Here is an 18111-nt window from a genome sequence, read left to right as displayed (position 1 = left end):
CACGAAAAAAAAGTAGGATCACTAATTGGAGACTGATAAGATGTTGAGAAAACGTTTATTGACGATAGCACTAAATAAATTATTAATTGAATATATGGATTTGAAATGACTAGATCAAAATGAACACTAAAACCAAATTCACAACCCTTGTAATTGTAAAATCATGGCTGAGTATTGTACAACTGCAGAACATGGGCACTGATCAGAATTGAAGAGCAAAAACTAGACAGATTCCATAGAAAACAACTTTAAAATGTTCTGCATATGCGTTACCCAACAATAATAAGCAATAAAAATTGTTTAAAAATCCATTTTTAGTAATACCCCGGACTAATGACATCAAAATAGTGATAATCGCTAAAAATCTAGCCTAATAAGCAACCTCATGTCAACGTCATCTCATCCTCTTACTCTTAGCCAATAGAAACTCTGCTTTTGCGGCCAATAAGTTTTGTCATCCGTTTTTCAAAATGATTTAGTGTTGGGAGTATTTTTGTCGTGAAAGTTACGAAAATGAGTTTTTACCACAGCCTCAAATGCACAGACTTCTGGTCCTATCATCTGCGAGCAGGCAAAAATTATTGATAACAACAAGGGATGAAGTGAGTAGAAAAGTGCCGGAAGACAACAGAGAATTGGAGTGGTATATAGCTCTAACAGTAGCGCTACCCCCGGCCAGGCGGAGTTGTCGTACTAGTAAGGCCGTGTGTTCGAGCTCCCATTGCCGCTAAGTTTTTTAAATTCTCTTATGGTCTTCTGGCACTTCATTTCTTGCTGTTGTCAATAATTTTTGCCTGCTCGCAGATGATAGGACCAGAAGTCGGTAATATCAACATAAGTGCCTGCTCCCCTTACTTTTCTGAACAAAAATTATTGCGAACAAGGTTGGATTGGTAGTCTTTCAGCGAGCAATGGTTGGCTCAATAGATTTAGTGACACGGCATTGTCTTCAAAATAATAGTATCTGAAATAAAAATGTGTATGAAACAATGCTGGACACACTTTTTCAGATCTTTGTCTTATACCAGTGCCTGCTCCTTAATTTATCACTTTCAGATTGTCTTGAAAGTAGCCTTTGACTTCGACGAGTCTGCTGAGAACTATTTAGAATTTTTTTTAAAATGTCAATAAACATCAGATAGCAAACTGGTGAACCCTTTTCTCAACAGGAAAAATACACATTCTAACGTACTTGAGAGGAACATCACAGGTCTCACCACACACCCCATTTCCATCATCTTGGAAACCCTGGGATAACGACATAATTTTCTGAGTCCCGGGCGTTATGTCGTTATCCAAGGGTTGCACTGTATGTTTTGAGATATCTTCCTCTTTTTAAAAAATATGTTACAAAGACACCTGTATCCTCATAATACCACCTCTATTTCTATATTTGGGAGTGTATCAAAGGTGTGCTCTTACTCTTATCCCATTTCCCTTTCTCTCCTTTTGTTACTGTCTCATCTCAGTAGAGGGATTAAAAAATTATTTTTTTAAAATGAGCTTTTATATAGCGCAATATCCACTAAATGTGCTCAAAGTGCTTTACGAGGGGTCCCTGGCCAACAGCAACACTTAACATGAAGGACGGGACATGACGCCTGTTAGGCAATATTATATTTTTTTTGGACAGAGACAACACTGTTAACGGCCAGGTACTCATTTTACACCTGAGTACGGTGAGAGAATGTGAGTAAAGAGCCTTTTCTAAGGACTCAACTATGCGCCGAGCGAGGCTCAAACCCAGGACCTTCCAATCTGAAAGCGAGTGTCATACCACAAGACCACATAGCCGGGAATGTAAACAGCTTTCTACACCGAAACCTCTTATCATGCCTTACAAGAATGAGAAAAAAGTGCTACAAAGTATTTGTAAGACCTGTTTTAGAATAGAGCAGCAGCATATTATGGAACCCGATTACATCAACACCGATCAATAAGATAGGAACGATTCAAAGAAGGACCTGTCGAATTGTCTGTAATGACAACAACCCAACAACACAGTATAAAAGACAAGATGGGCCATTTTAACCAGACCCCACTTATTAAAAGGAGACAGACGCAAAAGCTCAACAATATGTTGTTCAAGTTCAAGATCTGACAGGGATCCACTTCATCCCTATTAACACATTGAAAAACCAAAAGAACAAAAGAAAAGGCATACACTGCCATAGTCAATGCACACAAACACTCGTTCTTCCCCAGTACTATTCGTTCGTGCATGGAACAACATCCCTGAAAATGTCAGAGCGACCAATAACCCGACAATATTCTATATATAGTTATTTGAAATGCGACCAGTAAACAGTATGTCAAGGCCACCCCACCCCACCTAGTTGAATCAATCTTCATCACAAGAAGCTGTAACTATTTTGGATTGGATTGGATTGCTCTATCATAGGGCTGAGATAAAAACATACAAAATAAATAACTATATCATTGTTAAAATTAATTATATATTATCCCACCCCTCTCATTGGAAAACTCTATCATTTCTTAGTAAATATGTAATCGTTGAATACTGCTTTGAATGCATTGAATAAAATTTTTATTCAATGATTGCACAATATTTTCGCACATTTTGTCGGTGTGAAATTAGATGTAAAAGACCCCAGATCGGCGATTATAAATAATCTTTTGGTGCGCATGAATACAAATCCAAGGTTTTTAGTTATGGGTCAAATTGTCATTCAAGCAGAAGGAGAAAGATACAAATTATGGTGAATAGAAGTACTAATACCATACGATTTGGTTACTTGGAGGAGTAGAATAAACATATTCTTTCATTTCTCTGTATTTATTAAACTTGTTATATTTCTATTGTGCAACAACACATACTCGCAAGCTCATTCTGTTATTGGGCAAATAAAAATAAATTGTTTAATAAATACAAAGAGATGAAAGAATTGTATAATAAATCAGACAATGCTCACAATTAGGTCATAGAAAATGGTTTTAAACAACTCACTTGATTCCAACTTCTTTGAGGTCGTTGTCAGTGAGGGAGAGAAAGACTTGCAAATCAACGTCCTGTTCCTCAAACTTCTCCAGGTATTTACTCAGTCCTAGCTGGGCCAGCATTTCGCGGAGGTCTTTACACCATGCACCATCATGGGCTTCATGATCCAACAGTCTGATTGATTGGGAGACTGGCTGGGAAGTGGTGTGCCCCGGGATCATGACACTATTGGGTGTGGCATTCGCAGAGTTGTGGGTGGAGCTAGTTGGCTGAAAAGGGGTGTGGCCCGGTATTGTGACTCTATTGTTGTTGTGGTTGTTGCTGTTGGGAAGATTTACAGTATTAGAGGTTGAGCTTATGTCACTTTGACCAGTCATTACATCATCAGCCGTTGTTGAGTGTGAATACTTTGTTTTGACAGCTGGTATTGGTATTGTTTTCGACTCAGGGTGAATGTTATGGCTTATACCTTTAGCAGCAGCTGATGGGAGGATACTTGAACTGCCAGCAACGGCAGTCTTACCAGGGATGACTGTGTAGTTTGACGGCTTGGACGAGGCAAGAGTAGAATGAGTTATTATGTTCGTTTTAGTTGCTGATGTTGGAATATGAGATGAGGAGGCAACTGAAAATGACTGGGCAGTGGCTGATGACGACGACGATGAAATAATGGATGAGCTGGATTTGGTTTCTACAAGTGATGTAAAGGCTGATGAAAAACCTTCCACATTGACAGTCTTTGATGGTTCTGCGGCTGCTGCTGCTGTTTTTGTGAGCGCATATTTGGATTGGACTGGAAGAGTATTTGAATTCCTTACGATACTCGTATTGCTGGTTGCTGCTACGATACTCGTATTGCTGGTTGCTGCTACGATACTCGTATTGCTGGTTGCTGCTATTGCTGAATTTGGCGTGTTAGTTGTTGTAGCCCTTCCTCCTCCACCTCTCTCTCCTCTCTTTCCTTCCTTCATCACTTTGCCCATCTCTGATATGGCTGGTGATGATAACGATGTGGATGATGAGTTTGACACTCCCGTTGTCTTAAATTTATCCTGGTCTATTTCATGCATACTAAAATTATCCAGAAAGGGAAATTGTTCACGGATATAATGTCGATGCAGATGATCACCATCTCCAACTTCTGTTGTTGTTGCTAATGCCTCTGGTGATTTTTCGACTTTATAGCTATTACTACTACTACTATCTTTATTCCTATTATCATCAGTATTGCATTTGTTACCCATGCTAGTGGCCTGGCCTGAGGGTGGATTGGAGTCTGATGGGGAAATGATTTCGCCTAAATGATCAAGACCTTTGTTGTCTGCAACATTCCCAAAGTGAAGAGCTGAAAATGTGCTCATGTCACTGTAATAGATCTCCGAAGGAATAGTTTTATAGTAGGATGTGGTATCGAATGCAGATGGACTGAACGAAGGTGGATATGAAGAAGAATCTTGAGGGAAGTTTCGGTAGTTGAAATGTCCCTTTGAGTATGGAGACATCGAAGGGTGGTTGTTTTGCTGCTGTTGGGGTGATGGATGACGAAGTGGTTGTTGTGGTCTAAAATTTTGCATGAGTGTTGGAATCAAAGGCGGTTGTTGCGAGAGTGGTATGTTACTATAAATGCTATCATTATTATTGCTATTGGTGTCACTGTCCTGTCGAGGAAAAATGCTATAGGGGTTTTGCTGCTGATGAAGAGGAGGAGGCGGTTGTGAAGGAGGATGGGGAAGAAGTGGAGCTTGCTGCTGCTGCGATTGTGGAAGGTGAAAATCTGAGTAATACTCACTAGAGATTGGCGGTTGGGGAGGGTGATGGTGGATAAAATTATGAGTTGTGTTCTGGTACACGTTGCTGCTCTGCTGGTAGTGAATGTGTGGTGAAGTGAAAGGAGGAGTTTGCAGTTGTAAGTGAGATGAAGTCTGATGATAGTGTGGAATGGTGTGGTTGAATTTTGTTGCTCCTTCATTCTGTGTCATTGAGGCTGATTGTGGGTTCATTATGGCCCCTCCCGCGGCTTGGCCCACTGAAGTTATAAGGTTGTGTTGTAGAGGCTGGTTAATTTGATCCGAGTCTAAAATTCTGAGAACATTCTGATTCCCAAAGTCTTGTGGAAAGCTCGAGAAAGGAGGATTGATAGGGTATTGGTTTGATGATGGAAAGTTCCTCTGCTGCTGCTGCTGTTGTTGTTGTCCCTCATGTGACAAAGCTCGAGTTTGTTGCACTGGAGATGTAAATTGTGCTGATCTTGCTCTCGGGTTCAATTCTGAGTCGGAATCTCCTATTGGCATGAACAAACCTCCTTCCTCATTACTTTCCCTTTGTTGATTTCCCACTGACAGGTGAATCAGACCTTGCTGCACATGTGTTGATGTAACCGCATTATTCTGATTAGAAGCACCTTGGCCAGTGCAGTGGTTACCTCCACTTTGGGTCAGATTCATCAACCCTCTTTCAGTTTGAAACAGCAATTGTTGTTGCACACTTCCCTCGATACCATGAATGATATTAGTCGACGCCACATTCCTACTGCAATCAATATTATTATTATTATTATTATTATTATTGCTGTTATCTTCCTCATTCTTCCTTATATTAGATTTTTGCTGAGGTAAAGTGAGAGAACCATTACCATTGCCGCCATTACCACCACCACCACCCTTACCACTTCTCATGCTGTTGAAATATGCCTGTACAATTTCAGACTGTGACATAATATCTCTCGGTGGTTGATGTAATCGTTGTTGTTGCTGCTGCTGCTGTTGTATGAATAATGGGGATGAAGGCAAAAGACTCTGTTCTTCTCTCTGATCTGACGGGGGATGAAAATCATGCTCCACACCTGATGTGGGTCTTAAAACCCCTTGATGATGATGATGATGATGATAACGACAATGATCTTGATTTGTTTCCCCGACTTCTCCGTCAACAGGTGGAAATGAAACATCTAAAGGGAAATAATCTCTTAATGGCAAAACAACTGCTTTAGGTTTTTCTTTTAAAGAATCAGAGGACGATGACGATGAAGATGATAAATTTTTCAATGCTGTAGTTGTTGCTTTCATGACTTCATGACAATTAGGTTGTGCCTGCTTTGACAAAGGAACATTTTCGCCAACACTTCTAGATGTACTGCACACCTCAGTTGTCCCATCACTTGAGATAACAACACCGTCTTTTCCTAAATCTTTGTCATTGGTCAAATCTGCGGAGTCGGTATTGCTGTCTAAGTGCTCTGAACTTTCTCCTTCCATGTTTTGATGTGAAAGGTCATAACCCCTGGAGTCGTCACTGTCCAAGCTTCCTTCTCGACTGAGGCCAAGGGCAGCAACTAGGCCCCCACTAGAGCTGGAGCTGCTCTTGATAGTTATTGCCCCTGTCTTGCTGAATGCATTGCTGTCATCTCCAAAGTCCTCAGCATCTGAAAAAGGTTGACACGATGGAAGAGAGAGATCATAAGATAATGTTGTTGATAATGATGATGTTGATGATGATGATAATAATGTAATATTTTTAAATCTCAGAAACAATATTCAGAAATATTTACAATAATTGAAATACATTATTTTCATATATTAATAATTTGAAAGAGGCATTTTCATTTTCTTCTCATAAACAAAATCATTTCTTCCTCTATTTCTTCTTCATTGTCCCTCGTATTGTCTTTTCATTTTCTTCTCATAAACAAAATCATTTCTTCCTCTATTTCTTCTTCATTGTCCCTCATATTGTCTCCATGTTTGAAGGTGTGCCTAGGTCTTCCTAAGCGCTGCCATGAGGCCCATACAGTTTAGTCTGTAGAGGTGTAGCACCAGGCCATAAATCCTCTTTGGGGCAGGTCTGAAGTAAACAGTAGATGTCTAAATCATTTAGAATTTAACCCCCAAAAATTCTTTCCCTTGCCATAAGTCACTCAAGCCTAAAACCGACTATCTCAATATTCGTGCGGTTATGTGATCTAGTGGTATGATACTCGCTTTCGGATCAGAAGGTCCTGGGTTCGAGCCTCGCTCGACGCATAGAATCCTTGGAAAAGGCTCTTTACTCACATTCTCTCACCGTACTCAGGTGTAAAATGAGTACCTGGCTGTTAATAGCGTTGTCCCTGTCCGAAAAAAATTGTAATATCGTCCAACAGACGTCATGTCCCGTCCTACATGTTAAATGTTGCTGTTGACCAGGGACCCCTTTGTAAAGCGCTTTGAGCACATTTAGTGGATATTGCGCTATATAAAGCTCAATCTTTTTATTTAAAAAAATTTTTTATACCCCCTGAAGTGTCTTTGTAGTCTTCATGATTGATGGGTGAGGTGACGTCTCTGTGAGATAACTGAGTTGTTCCCTCTTTCTCAATGGCAGTGTTAGAAAATGACACGTATCCCTTTGGAGTCGGCATATCTGTAGTAGATAAATGATCGAGGCAGGCATCAGTGGCTGAGGGGAATGGTCTTCTCCTTTTGTAGCATAATGATGATGATGATCATGTTAATGACTATGGTGAGGAGGATGATGATGATAATGTTAATGATTATGGTGAGGATGATGATGATGATAATGGTGAGAATGAGGATAAAGATGATAATAATGATAATGATGATGATGATGTTAATGATGATAGTGAGGATGAGGATAATGGATGATGATGATGTCACAAAAAAAAAAAAAAATGAGAACAAAGGGATTTTTGTTCAAATAGAGAAAAAATAAAAAAATTCCAAGAGCATACCCTCAATGTACTTATTTTATCAGGACAGATGACTGCTATGCGCCATATAAATGCCCAGTTCAGTGCGGCTATGTGGTCTAGTGATATGACACTCGCTTTCGGATCAGAAGGTTCTGGCGCATAGTTGAGTCCTTGGAGAAGGCTCTTTACTCACATTCTCTCACAGTACTCAGGTGTAAAATGAGTACCTGGCCGTAAACAGCGTTGTCTCTATCCGAAAAAAAATTTGTAATATCGCTTAAAGTCATGTCCAGTCCTACATGTTAAATGTTGCTGTTGGTCAGGGACCCCTTATAAAGCGCTTTGAGCACGTTTAATGGACACTGCGCTATATAAAAAGCTCAATTTTGTTATGCGCTATATAAATGTCCAGTTCATTTTGTTTGTTTTTTTTTGTTTGTTGCTTTAGGTCTCTTCCAACACAATTGAGGTTATATGAGAGACCGCTGAAAAAAAAAAACAAGCAATCTAACAAAAATAGTACAAATGTAAATCAAAATCATAACCTAAAGATATCATAAGCTAAATTATAAATAACCAAGAACAAACAGGCAGAAGATTTACAGAAAAAAAATATCCCCTGTCAAAAATACGATCACAAACCAAAGAAGCAGGATAGGCTAGTAAAGAGAAGAAGAAACGACATCACTATCGGATCGTACACCCATGCGAACATCATAGGTATATGATTCCAGTTCAGTTTCTTTCTTTTTTTCTTTTTTTTTTTTAAGTTGGATATCCCTGACATACCTGCGCCTAAAGGCATATCGTCTGGCCGAGTTCTGTCAATCATCCTTGCAATGGCATCTGGCCCATCACGGATACTTGGGCCTTTAGATTTTTTCTGACCAGTGACCCCGATCCCTCTCAATAACTGTCTGGGCTGGTCATCGTCGGATGAGCTCAGGTAAAAATCCAGACCTGATTGCAACAAACAAAATAAAGTGTAATCATAATCTTATTATTGATAGAAATGTCCACCTTTAGATGGAACGAAGATGACTTCACTCTGGTCGTTGTTATTGTTTTTTGCCATCGTCACTGTAAAAAGTTGCCAGTTTGGCGTTTTTACGACAGGAAGAACAACCAAAAGTTGACAGACCATTGTTTTGATTTTCAGCCACCATTTTGATTTGTGAAGTATTGAAAGGTAGTGCAAAGCAGTCCGAGGGTTTTTTCTATTAGGGTTAGCTCGAGATCGGAGGATTTTTTTCTTTCTATGAGTAATACCCACTTAACCGTATTATCCAGGTTATAAAAGTTCATGGTTACTCAAAAGTTTTGTGTGTTAGTCCGTGATACTTCCGGATGGCAAAGTTTTGAGCTTCTCAGCCAAGCGCATACTATCTATAGAGCTTGCTTCATCACAAATCTTGAGGATTAAGCTCATAGAAAATAAATTTCTTTATTAGTACTATCATTTTTATTATCAATATTTATTATTACTATTATTATTATTACTATAACGGTTATTATTATTATTATTATTATTATTATTATTATTACTATAACGGTTATTATTATTATTATTATGCTTATCATTATCATTATAATGATGATGATGACAACGACTACGATTATTATTATTATTATTATTATTATTATTATTATTATTATTATTATTATTACTATTATTATTATTAAATATTGTCATCTTAATCATCATTTTAAGTTTATTATCATTATAATTACATTTACAATTATTGCTTTAACCAGTATTGTTATTATTATTATCAAATTATCATCATCACCATCATCATTATTATTATTATTACTATTATCATTATTATAATTATCATTAAATATTGTCACCATTTTAAGTTTATTATCATTATAATTACATTTAACATTATTGCTATAACAGTATTGTTATAATTATCAGGCCTGTAAATGGTTGGTGAAAAAATTGTCGGAACTTTTTGAACATGCGAAAATAGACACAACAGGACAAAATATGGATTAATTTATAAACACAATGCAGATATGACACGTCAATTGACTAGTCAAATTATGTCACTTTCCCCTACTTATTTATAATGAGGTTCTTATTTTATAGTACAAAAAAAAAGAGACACTTTTGTGGGCCCAGGTCTGAGTTAGTTGTAAAATGAAAGGAAGAGAACAATTCCTACCCTTTTGAAGGATGTGTATCTAGTGCTTGACACGGGAAGTTGCGTATCTTCGCTCCTGTTTCTTTGTGTTAAATTTTTACGCTGATTATTTCATTTATTTGGATTAATTCTGAAAGAAAAAGAAGAAGAAGAAGAAGAAGAAGAAGAAGAAGAAGAAGAAGAAGAAGAAGAAGAAGAAGAAGAAGAAGAAGAAGAAGAAGAAGAAGAAGAAGAAGAAGAAGAAGAAGAAGAAGAAGAAGAAGAAGAAGAAGAAGAAGAAGAAGAAGAAGAAGAAGAAGAATAAGAGGTGGTGCGGTCATGTGAGAGCTTTCGAAGAAGAATATATATTTCGAAGAAAAAGTTATTTCGCATTATTTCTCTTCCGTCTCACATCCAGATGGAAAGAATGAAATTTAGCAAAAAACAGATAAGGAACGGAGAAATGCACGTGTGTCGGTAGCAAAATAGAGACAAACGCTCCGGTCCATTCGACACACTACTGTGCATGTTAGTTATTTGCCTACTGTTCGAAGACTCGTGCGACTCGCGCGAACTTCGTGACCCTCTCTCGCTGGCTGTGGCACAGTAGCCAGGCAGTGAATACATCCATGTCTAACGCAGCGTGTAGGTGGCATAATATTATAGCTAACTTATAGGCGGCCTAGTTTTGTTTTGTCTTTGATGCGACAAAGAAAAAGGTTTTTTCGAGGAATGAAATACAACTCTTTTGCTTTCTTTTTTATTGGTTCTGCTCTTTGACGTTACGAATTTTATTTTTACTAATAATTTATTTAAATTCAATATTAGTACTTATAGAGCAAAATCGTACTGTCGGAAATCCGACAATAGTCGGAAGATTTACAGGCATGTATTATTATTATTATTATTGTTATTATTATTATTATCATCATCATCACCAACAGTGACATCCTTATCATTATTGTGGGACAAGCACTTTTCTTTTCATAGCCTCACCCGGTTCAGATCTGAGACGTGAGGCTGGCATAGTATGGTTGTCGATGAGGCTGACAATCTTCATGTAACCTTTGATGAGGGAGAGAGAACGGGCCATGTCCCCATTGTAAGCCTTGGCGTGGACATTCACTCCCTGAAATTGAATAATAATGATTTAAAATACATAAAAATAGAGATCAATTATATATTGCAATATCACCACCCCCCCCCCCCCCCCCCCCCAATGAGAGCTTTTTATAGCGAATTATCCACTAATCCTGCTCAAAATGCTTAACAAGGGATTCCTGACCAACAGCTATACGTACCAAGTAGAACGGGACATGATGCCTGCCAGGCGATATTGCTATTTTTTTCCTGGCAGAGGCAATGCTGTTAACTGCCAGGTACTCATTTACACCCACTAAGGTTAGAGAATGTGAGTAAAGAGCCTTTTCCAAGGCATCAACTATGAGCCAACAAAGGGTCTCTATCCAATAGCAACACTTAACAAGTAGGACAAGACATGATGCCTGTTAGGCACTATTAGTTTGTTTGTTTTTTCGGACGGACCAACGCTGTTACTGTTACTGCCAGTTACTCATTTTACGCATGAGTACGCTGAGAGAGTGTGAGTAAAGGGCCTTTTCAAGGACTCAATTATGCGCTGCTCAGAGTTGGATTCAAACCCTGGACCTTCAGATCTGAAGGTGTGTGTCATACCACAAGGCCACACGGTGCAATCATCAAATTTTAAATTACAACAACAACAATATAATAATAATAATAATAACAATAATAATAATAATAATAATAATAATAATAATAATAATAATAATGATAACAATATGAATAATAATAATAATAATGATGATGATGATGATGTAATAATAATAATAATAATAATAATAATAATAATAATAATAATAATGATAACAATATTAATAATAATAATAATAATAATAATAATAATAATAATAATAATAATAATAATAATAATAATAATAATAATAATAATAATAATAATAATAATAATGATGATGATGATGATAATAATTATAATAGTAATAATAATATTATACGGCACACAATTCTACTGAAAGATTTGAAAATTAGAAATTTATTTTTTACAGATAGATAAACAGATAACTTGATTTCCTTTTATAATTTAAAGTCAGTTTGGAAGTTCGTTGAGTCACACAGATATAATAAAATACGTACCGACGACACTAACACTCTCAAAAGCAACCAATTTCGTCACTGTAAAATTTTGCCAGTTTGGCATTTTTACGACAGGAAGAACAACCAAAAGTTGACAGACCATTGTTTTGATTTCCAGCCGCCATTTTGATTTGTGAAGTATTGAAAAGTAGTGCAAAGCAGTCCGAGGGTCTTTTTTTCTATTAGGGTTAGCTCGAGACCGGAGAATTTTTTTCTTTCTATTAGGGTTAGTCATAAGTCTTAGTAAAGGTGCTAGGGTGTTTGTTTTTCCATAAGTTAAGTAAAGGGGAGACATTCCGAAAGCTCCTACATACCCAGTATTCTTTCAATATGTATTTTCACTGTTGATCTTTTGTCAGGCTTTTATTTATTCAATTTGTCATCATATAGAAGCATTTAAAAAACTCAAGAACAAACCATGATAGATTTAGGAAAGTTTAAAATTTCCTAATTACACCATTGTCTTGATTTTCGGTCGCCATATTGTGAAGTATTGAAAGGTAGTGCAAAGCAGTCCGAGGGTTTTTTTTCTATTAGGGTTAGCTCGAGATCGGAGGATTTTTTTTTTCTATTAGGGTTAGTCATAAGTCTTAGTAAAGGTGCTAGGGTGTTTGTTTTTCCATAAATTAAGTAAAGGGGAGACATTCCGAAAGCTCCTACATCTCCAGTATTCTTTCAATTTGTATTTTCACCGTTGAGGATTTTCTTACCACAACCTGTATCCACACACGGACAACTGTATGTTGCTGTGTCACGGGTCAGAGGCTATAGTGGGCCTTCATGTTGGGCCACACAGAAAAATCAACCGAAGATACCAATGATGGTGAGTACAATATCGAATGAAAATAGTTCTTTTCCCGCGAAATTGCGGGCTTTTTACTAGTATATATATATATATATATATATATATATATATATATATATATATATATATATATATATATATATATATATATATATATATAGAGATATATATATATATATTACATATATAGTACATATATATTAAAATTCATTTTCTTTTCTACTTTGTTCTTTTTGTACCTCTATATATTTCAACATCTACACTTCGTAAAAAATAGGTAATCAAACTCACTCACATGTTGCAGGAAAAGCTGCACAATGATTTCATGACCTTCGGCAGCTGCCAGCATGAAAGGTGAAAGACCAGTGGTAGGTTCTCTGATAGTCATAAGAAAACAAAATTTTAAACCTACAATATCAACCAAAACTACATCAAATTAATGTAACCAGGAAAAGTCTTTTTTTTTTTTTAAATTGCTCTCGACATCGTTCTCATCACAAAATTTTCATGCGTCTTTTCATATATAGTTTTTGATGATGGCCATGTTGCGGCTATGTGGTCTAGTGGTATGGCACTCGCTTTTGGATCGGAAGGTCCTGGGTTCAAGCCTCACTCGACACATAGTTGAGTCCTTGGAAAAGGCTCTTTACTCACATTATCTCACTGCACTCAGGTGTAAAATGAGTACCTGGCCATTAACAGCATTGTCTTGGTCGGAAAAAATTTTAAGATCGTCTAACAGCCGTCATGTCTCGTTCTGCTGTTGCTGTTGGTCAGGGACCCCTTGTAAAGCGCTTTGAGCATGTTTAGTGGATATAGCGCTATATAAAAGCTCGAGTTTTATGGGGTTGTTTTGTTCGGTTTTTTCAATATGTGATCTTGCGGTATGACAGTTATATTTGGACCAGAAGATCCAAGATTTTGAGTCTTGTTGTGGACAGTGCATAATTAAGTCCTTGTTAAAGACTCTTTACTCACATTCTCAGGTGTAAAATGACTAGTTCAAATTCCAAGTACATTTAGTGGATACTGTGCTGTATAAAAGCTCTAGTTTTGTTTTTAATTTTTTGATTGGTTTTATTAAAAAGAACTAAAGGGCTACATTTATTTTGCATCAAAATAGAAAAAAAAAATGAACTGAAAAAAATTATTGATCCATTATAAAAAAAAAAACAAAAAAAAAAACTTACACAGCGTTTATATTAGCTCCAGCCTCTAAAAGATAAGCCACAAAATTCTGGTGCCCAGCATATGTTGAATGAAAGAGGGCGGTCCATCCAGACTTGTCCATCACTTCTAGCTCTGCCCCATTCTATCAGAATTGAATAATCACCAGAAAAGAAAGGGTGGGGGGGGGGGGGGGGGGAAAGGTTAATAAATACAAAGAAAATAAAAATGATTGAAAAATAAATCCTACATTCAACTGCTTGAAATATACAGCATTAAACAATGATTCAATTCTTATCATTACCTATTTAGTCATAACCATTGACCTGTGCTTGTTAACATTGTTTGTACAATCACTAAGTAAATAATAATGTGAAATTGAATGTAAGCTTCAACTTAATTACAAAAACAGATCAAATGAATTTTTCGGGTTTCCACTTTATCAACAAAACAGGAGGAATGAAACACCACAGATTCATCTGTCTTGTTGATAATGGGGAAACCCGAAACGTTCATTTGATCTGTTTTTGTAATTAAATTGAAGCTTGCATTCAATTTCACATTATTATTTATTTCTTCGAGCAGCAACATTTACATTACAATCACTAAGTAGAATTCTAATACACCAACATGCACTCATAAAGAAAACAAAAAAAAACTTGAGCTTTTACATATAGCGCAATATCCACTAAAGGTGCTCAAAGCGCTTTGCAAGAGGTCCCAAGCCAACAGCAATACTTAACGTTTAGGACAAGACATGATGTCTGTTAGGAGATATTACAATTTTTTTCGGACGAAGACAACGTTGTTAAAGGTCCAGAAACTCCTTTTTAACCCTCTCCTTACCAACTATAGGAAAATCCTCACATTCGTTAAGATACAACCAACACTTTTCTTATTCAAATTTATTTTTTACATCATAAAATTTAAAGAAAATGAACAGTGTGTTGTAGAGCATGTTTTGCTTTAAGAAATTATATACCGCAAGAACTTACTGATATTGTGTTTGAGTGATAAAAAATATATTTTTGTGTTGGGTGGGTGTAAAGTTTTGGGGAAAATCCTGAAAATATCTGGTAAGGAGAGAGTTAAACCTGACTATATACACACAGTACAACTTACCCTTACGAGTGTCCTGGCAACATTCTCATTACCACAACTGGCAGCCAGCATAAGAGGAGTGTGGCCTCGTGGGTTCTTCATCTTGTTCATCTGACATCCTGCCTTCACTAGCAAGTTGACGATATTGTCGTGGCCGATATAGCAGGCATACATGAGGGCTGTCCATCCACCTTTGTTTTTTTTATCCACTGTGGCGGCTCCCTCGTTTCTAGTAAAAGATAAACAATTTTTTTTTTTTTTAATCCCTTTTTTCTTGGGTATCATGAGAATTTTTATAATTTTTGAGTTTTTATAAAGAGTTTTTATACGTGGCAGCTCCCTCGTTTCTAGTAAAAGATTTTCTTCTTTCTTTTTTAAATCCCTTTTTTCTTGGGTATCATGAGAATTTTTAGAATTTTTGAGTTTTTATCCGTGGCAGCTCCCTCGTTTCTAGTAAAAGATAATTTTTTTTTTTTAAATCCCGTTTTTCTTGGGTATCATGAGAATTTTAATAATTTTTGAGTTTTTATATAGCGCAATATCCACTAACTAAATGACAAGGGGTCCCTGGCCAACAGCAACATTTAACATTTAGGATTGGGCATGACGCCTGTAAGCCCATGTTACATTTTTTTTTCGGACAGAGACAACGCTGTAAACGGCCAGGTACTCATTTTACACCTGAGTACTGTGACAGAATGTGAGTAAAGAGTCTTTTCCAAGGACTCAACTATGAGTCAACTATGAGCGAGGCTCGAACCCAGGACCTTCCAATCTGAAAACGAGTGTCATACCACTAGATCACATAGTCGCACAATGAGGGTCCATATAGCTAGTTCTTCCATCTTACCAGAATAAGCCAAGCGCAGCAGTTTTAAGTCACCTTGTCGCCTATGTGGAAAGCAATAACTATCTCTAACGCAACTAAACTAATGATTATGTTTATACCGACATCCATTAATTTTTGTATTTATTTCAAATTCCATTGAATTTATTTTCCAACAATAGTCTACATGTTTTTATATTTCACTTTCTAAACTGCATTAAACAGTTCCTCTCCGACTCCCCTCTTTTCACTTAATTAATTGCACACCTTTTAAAAAAATCTATTGCTCTATTTTAATTCGTGCTTCCTTACAGAGGAGCATACTATTTCCTGCCCATCAATGTTTTGTTTATTCATCTTAACTACGACACTACCACATTATCTCATTCTTTTGTAGTGTTTCATTCATAATGTTTTGTTGATTCTAAAGGGGAAACCCAAAACGTTCATTTGATCTGTCTTTGTGATTAAATTTAAGCTTACATTCAATTTCACATTGTTATTTATCATCATCACTGTGCGGCTAAGTGGTCTAGTGGTATGACACTCGCTTTAGATCAGAAGGTCCTGGGTTCGAGCCTCGCGCTCTGCGCATAGTTGAGTCCTTGGAAAAGGCTCTTTACTCACAATATCTCACCGTACTCAGGTGTAAAATGAGTATCTGGCCGTTAACAGCGTTGTCTTTGTCCGAAAAATTGTAATATCGCCTAACAGACGTCATGTCCCGTCCTACATGTTAAATGTTGCTGTTGAACAGGGACCTCTTGTAAAGTGTTTTGAGCACATTTAGTGGATATTGCGCTATATAAAGCTCAATTATTTAATTATTTAATTACCTGGCAATGATAGAGCGCACCCAATCATATTGTCCAATGCTACAGGCAGTGTGAAGATCCAGTGGAACTGGAGTAAAATCCTCTCTCTCTATGGCACTCCATCCTCGCCACACTGACAGACTACGATCGAGAAGTTCATTCTCGGAGGCTTCGTCTGATGTCTCACAGGAAAGTTCAGATGACATCGTGAGTCATTATCTGGAGAAAAAAAAAGTTGGAATATAAAAACATAAAATTAACTAACAATATATCAGTGGATGGATAATAAGTTACCTTATATGCACAATATGCATCAACATTCATGTAGGTGTCATGGCTGAATGGTTTAAGTCGTCTGCCTTAGAAGGCTTATCGGTGTATCGAATCCTGGTTTCACCACTAAAAAAAAAATTTTTTTTCTCTCTCTCTCTCTCTCTCTTTTGGTTCCTTTTTTAGCAATTGTCATATCCGTCCCCACTCTGGCCTCAAAAAGTATATTCTAAAAAGAATAAATCATTAAAAAGCAAACAAAACAAAAATATTCAGAGAGTGACCAAATCGTAAGATAGAGAAAAAAAAAACAATAACATTTTTGTTTTAAATAAAAACAATTTCCAATCTTCTTCATACAAAACAATACAATTTATTATCACACTTCCACAAAACTAGATCCAACAACATATTATTGTTGAAAGAAGACCCAAAAAAAAAAAAAAACAAAAAAAAAAAATTTAAGTGGCGGATTCAAAATTCGTCAATTCCGATTCCGACAAGCCTACGACACCCCATGAATGTCGATGCATATTGTGTATAGACACGAACCTACTATCCAGACTGATTTATTGTTAGTTAATTTAATGTTTTTATTGATATTTTATTAACTTTACTTATTTCTATGTGTGCATTTTGAAACTTTCCATATTCTGGAATGTTGACAGACAGTATCTGCCAATAATCAATTTTCTTATTCTCAGACATATCTGAGAATAAACACAGCGAATCAAACTTCTAAAGTCACCAGGAATGCAGTGGTGTCAACGTGCTGAAGTTGAAAATTGGCCACCTCTATTCGCAGTAGTACTGCGAATAGTAGATATCATTCATTTCAGTTATTTGCAGAAGTGCTGCAAATGCGGGTTCATTCTGTATTTGCAGCATAGCCTTTGAGCCTAGAGCTTTATTGTATAGATAGACCTGTGACTGAGCTCTATAAAAATTGACTGAGACTGAAACTCTTCATACTTCGTCCTAGCGGAAAAATCCAAAGAATCGAAATGAATAATAAACAATGGCAGAAAACTATTTTATGCAGGAATTAATTAGGCTCCTTACCCATTGTTCCTTACAATTAGGTACCCATTCAGTAAAGAAACTAGAAACGGTTTACAATGAGGCAATCGAGATGTACTGTAGCAATCCCTAACTTTCG

General features: G+C 36.7%; 1 protein-coding gene across 1 annotated transcript in view; it reads right to left on the bottom strand.

The window, feature by feature from the left end:
- The window catches only part of LOC144959489 (uncharacterized), a 41454-nt gene that overhangs the window by 10911 nt on the left and 12432 nt on the right, over positions 1–18111 (bottom strand). Inside the window, exons 2-9 of the mRNA XM_078892103.1 lie at positions 16704–16901; positions 15063–15270; positions 13964–14085; positions 13069–13150; positions 10772–10904; positions 8436–8606; positions 7229–7357; positions 2969–6380 (exon numbers count right to left, since the gene is read on the bottom strand). Of these exons, the coding sequence (XP_078748229.1) occupies positions 2969–6380; positions 7229–7357; positions 8436–8606; positions 10772–10904; positions 13069–13150; positions 13964–14085; positions 15063–15270; positions 16704–16888 (4442 nt within the window). The 5' untranslated portion in view covers positions 16889–16901. The remainder of the gene's footprint in view (positions 1–2968; positions 6381–7228; positions 7358–8435; positions 8607–10771; positions 10905–13068; positions 13151–13963; positions 14086–15062; positions 15271–16703; positions 16902–18111) is intronic.

The sequence above is a fragment of the Berghia stephanieae genome, chromosome 14 (genome assembly GCF_034508935.2).
Source record: "Berghia stephanieae isolate SIO BIC M18660-M18661 chromosome 14, UCSD_Bste_1.3, whole genome shotgun sequence".
Taxonomy (NCBI): domain Eukaryota; kingdom Metazoa; phylum Mollusca; class Gastropoda; order Nudibranchia; family Aeolidiidae; genus Berghia; species Berghia stephanieae.
This window is presented reverse-complemented; position numbering and strand designations above follow the sequence as displayed.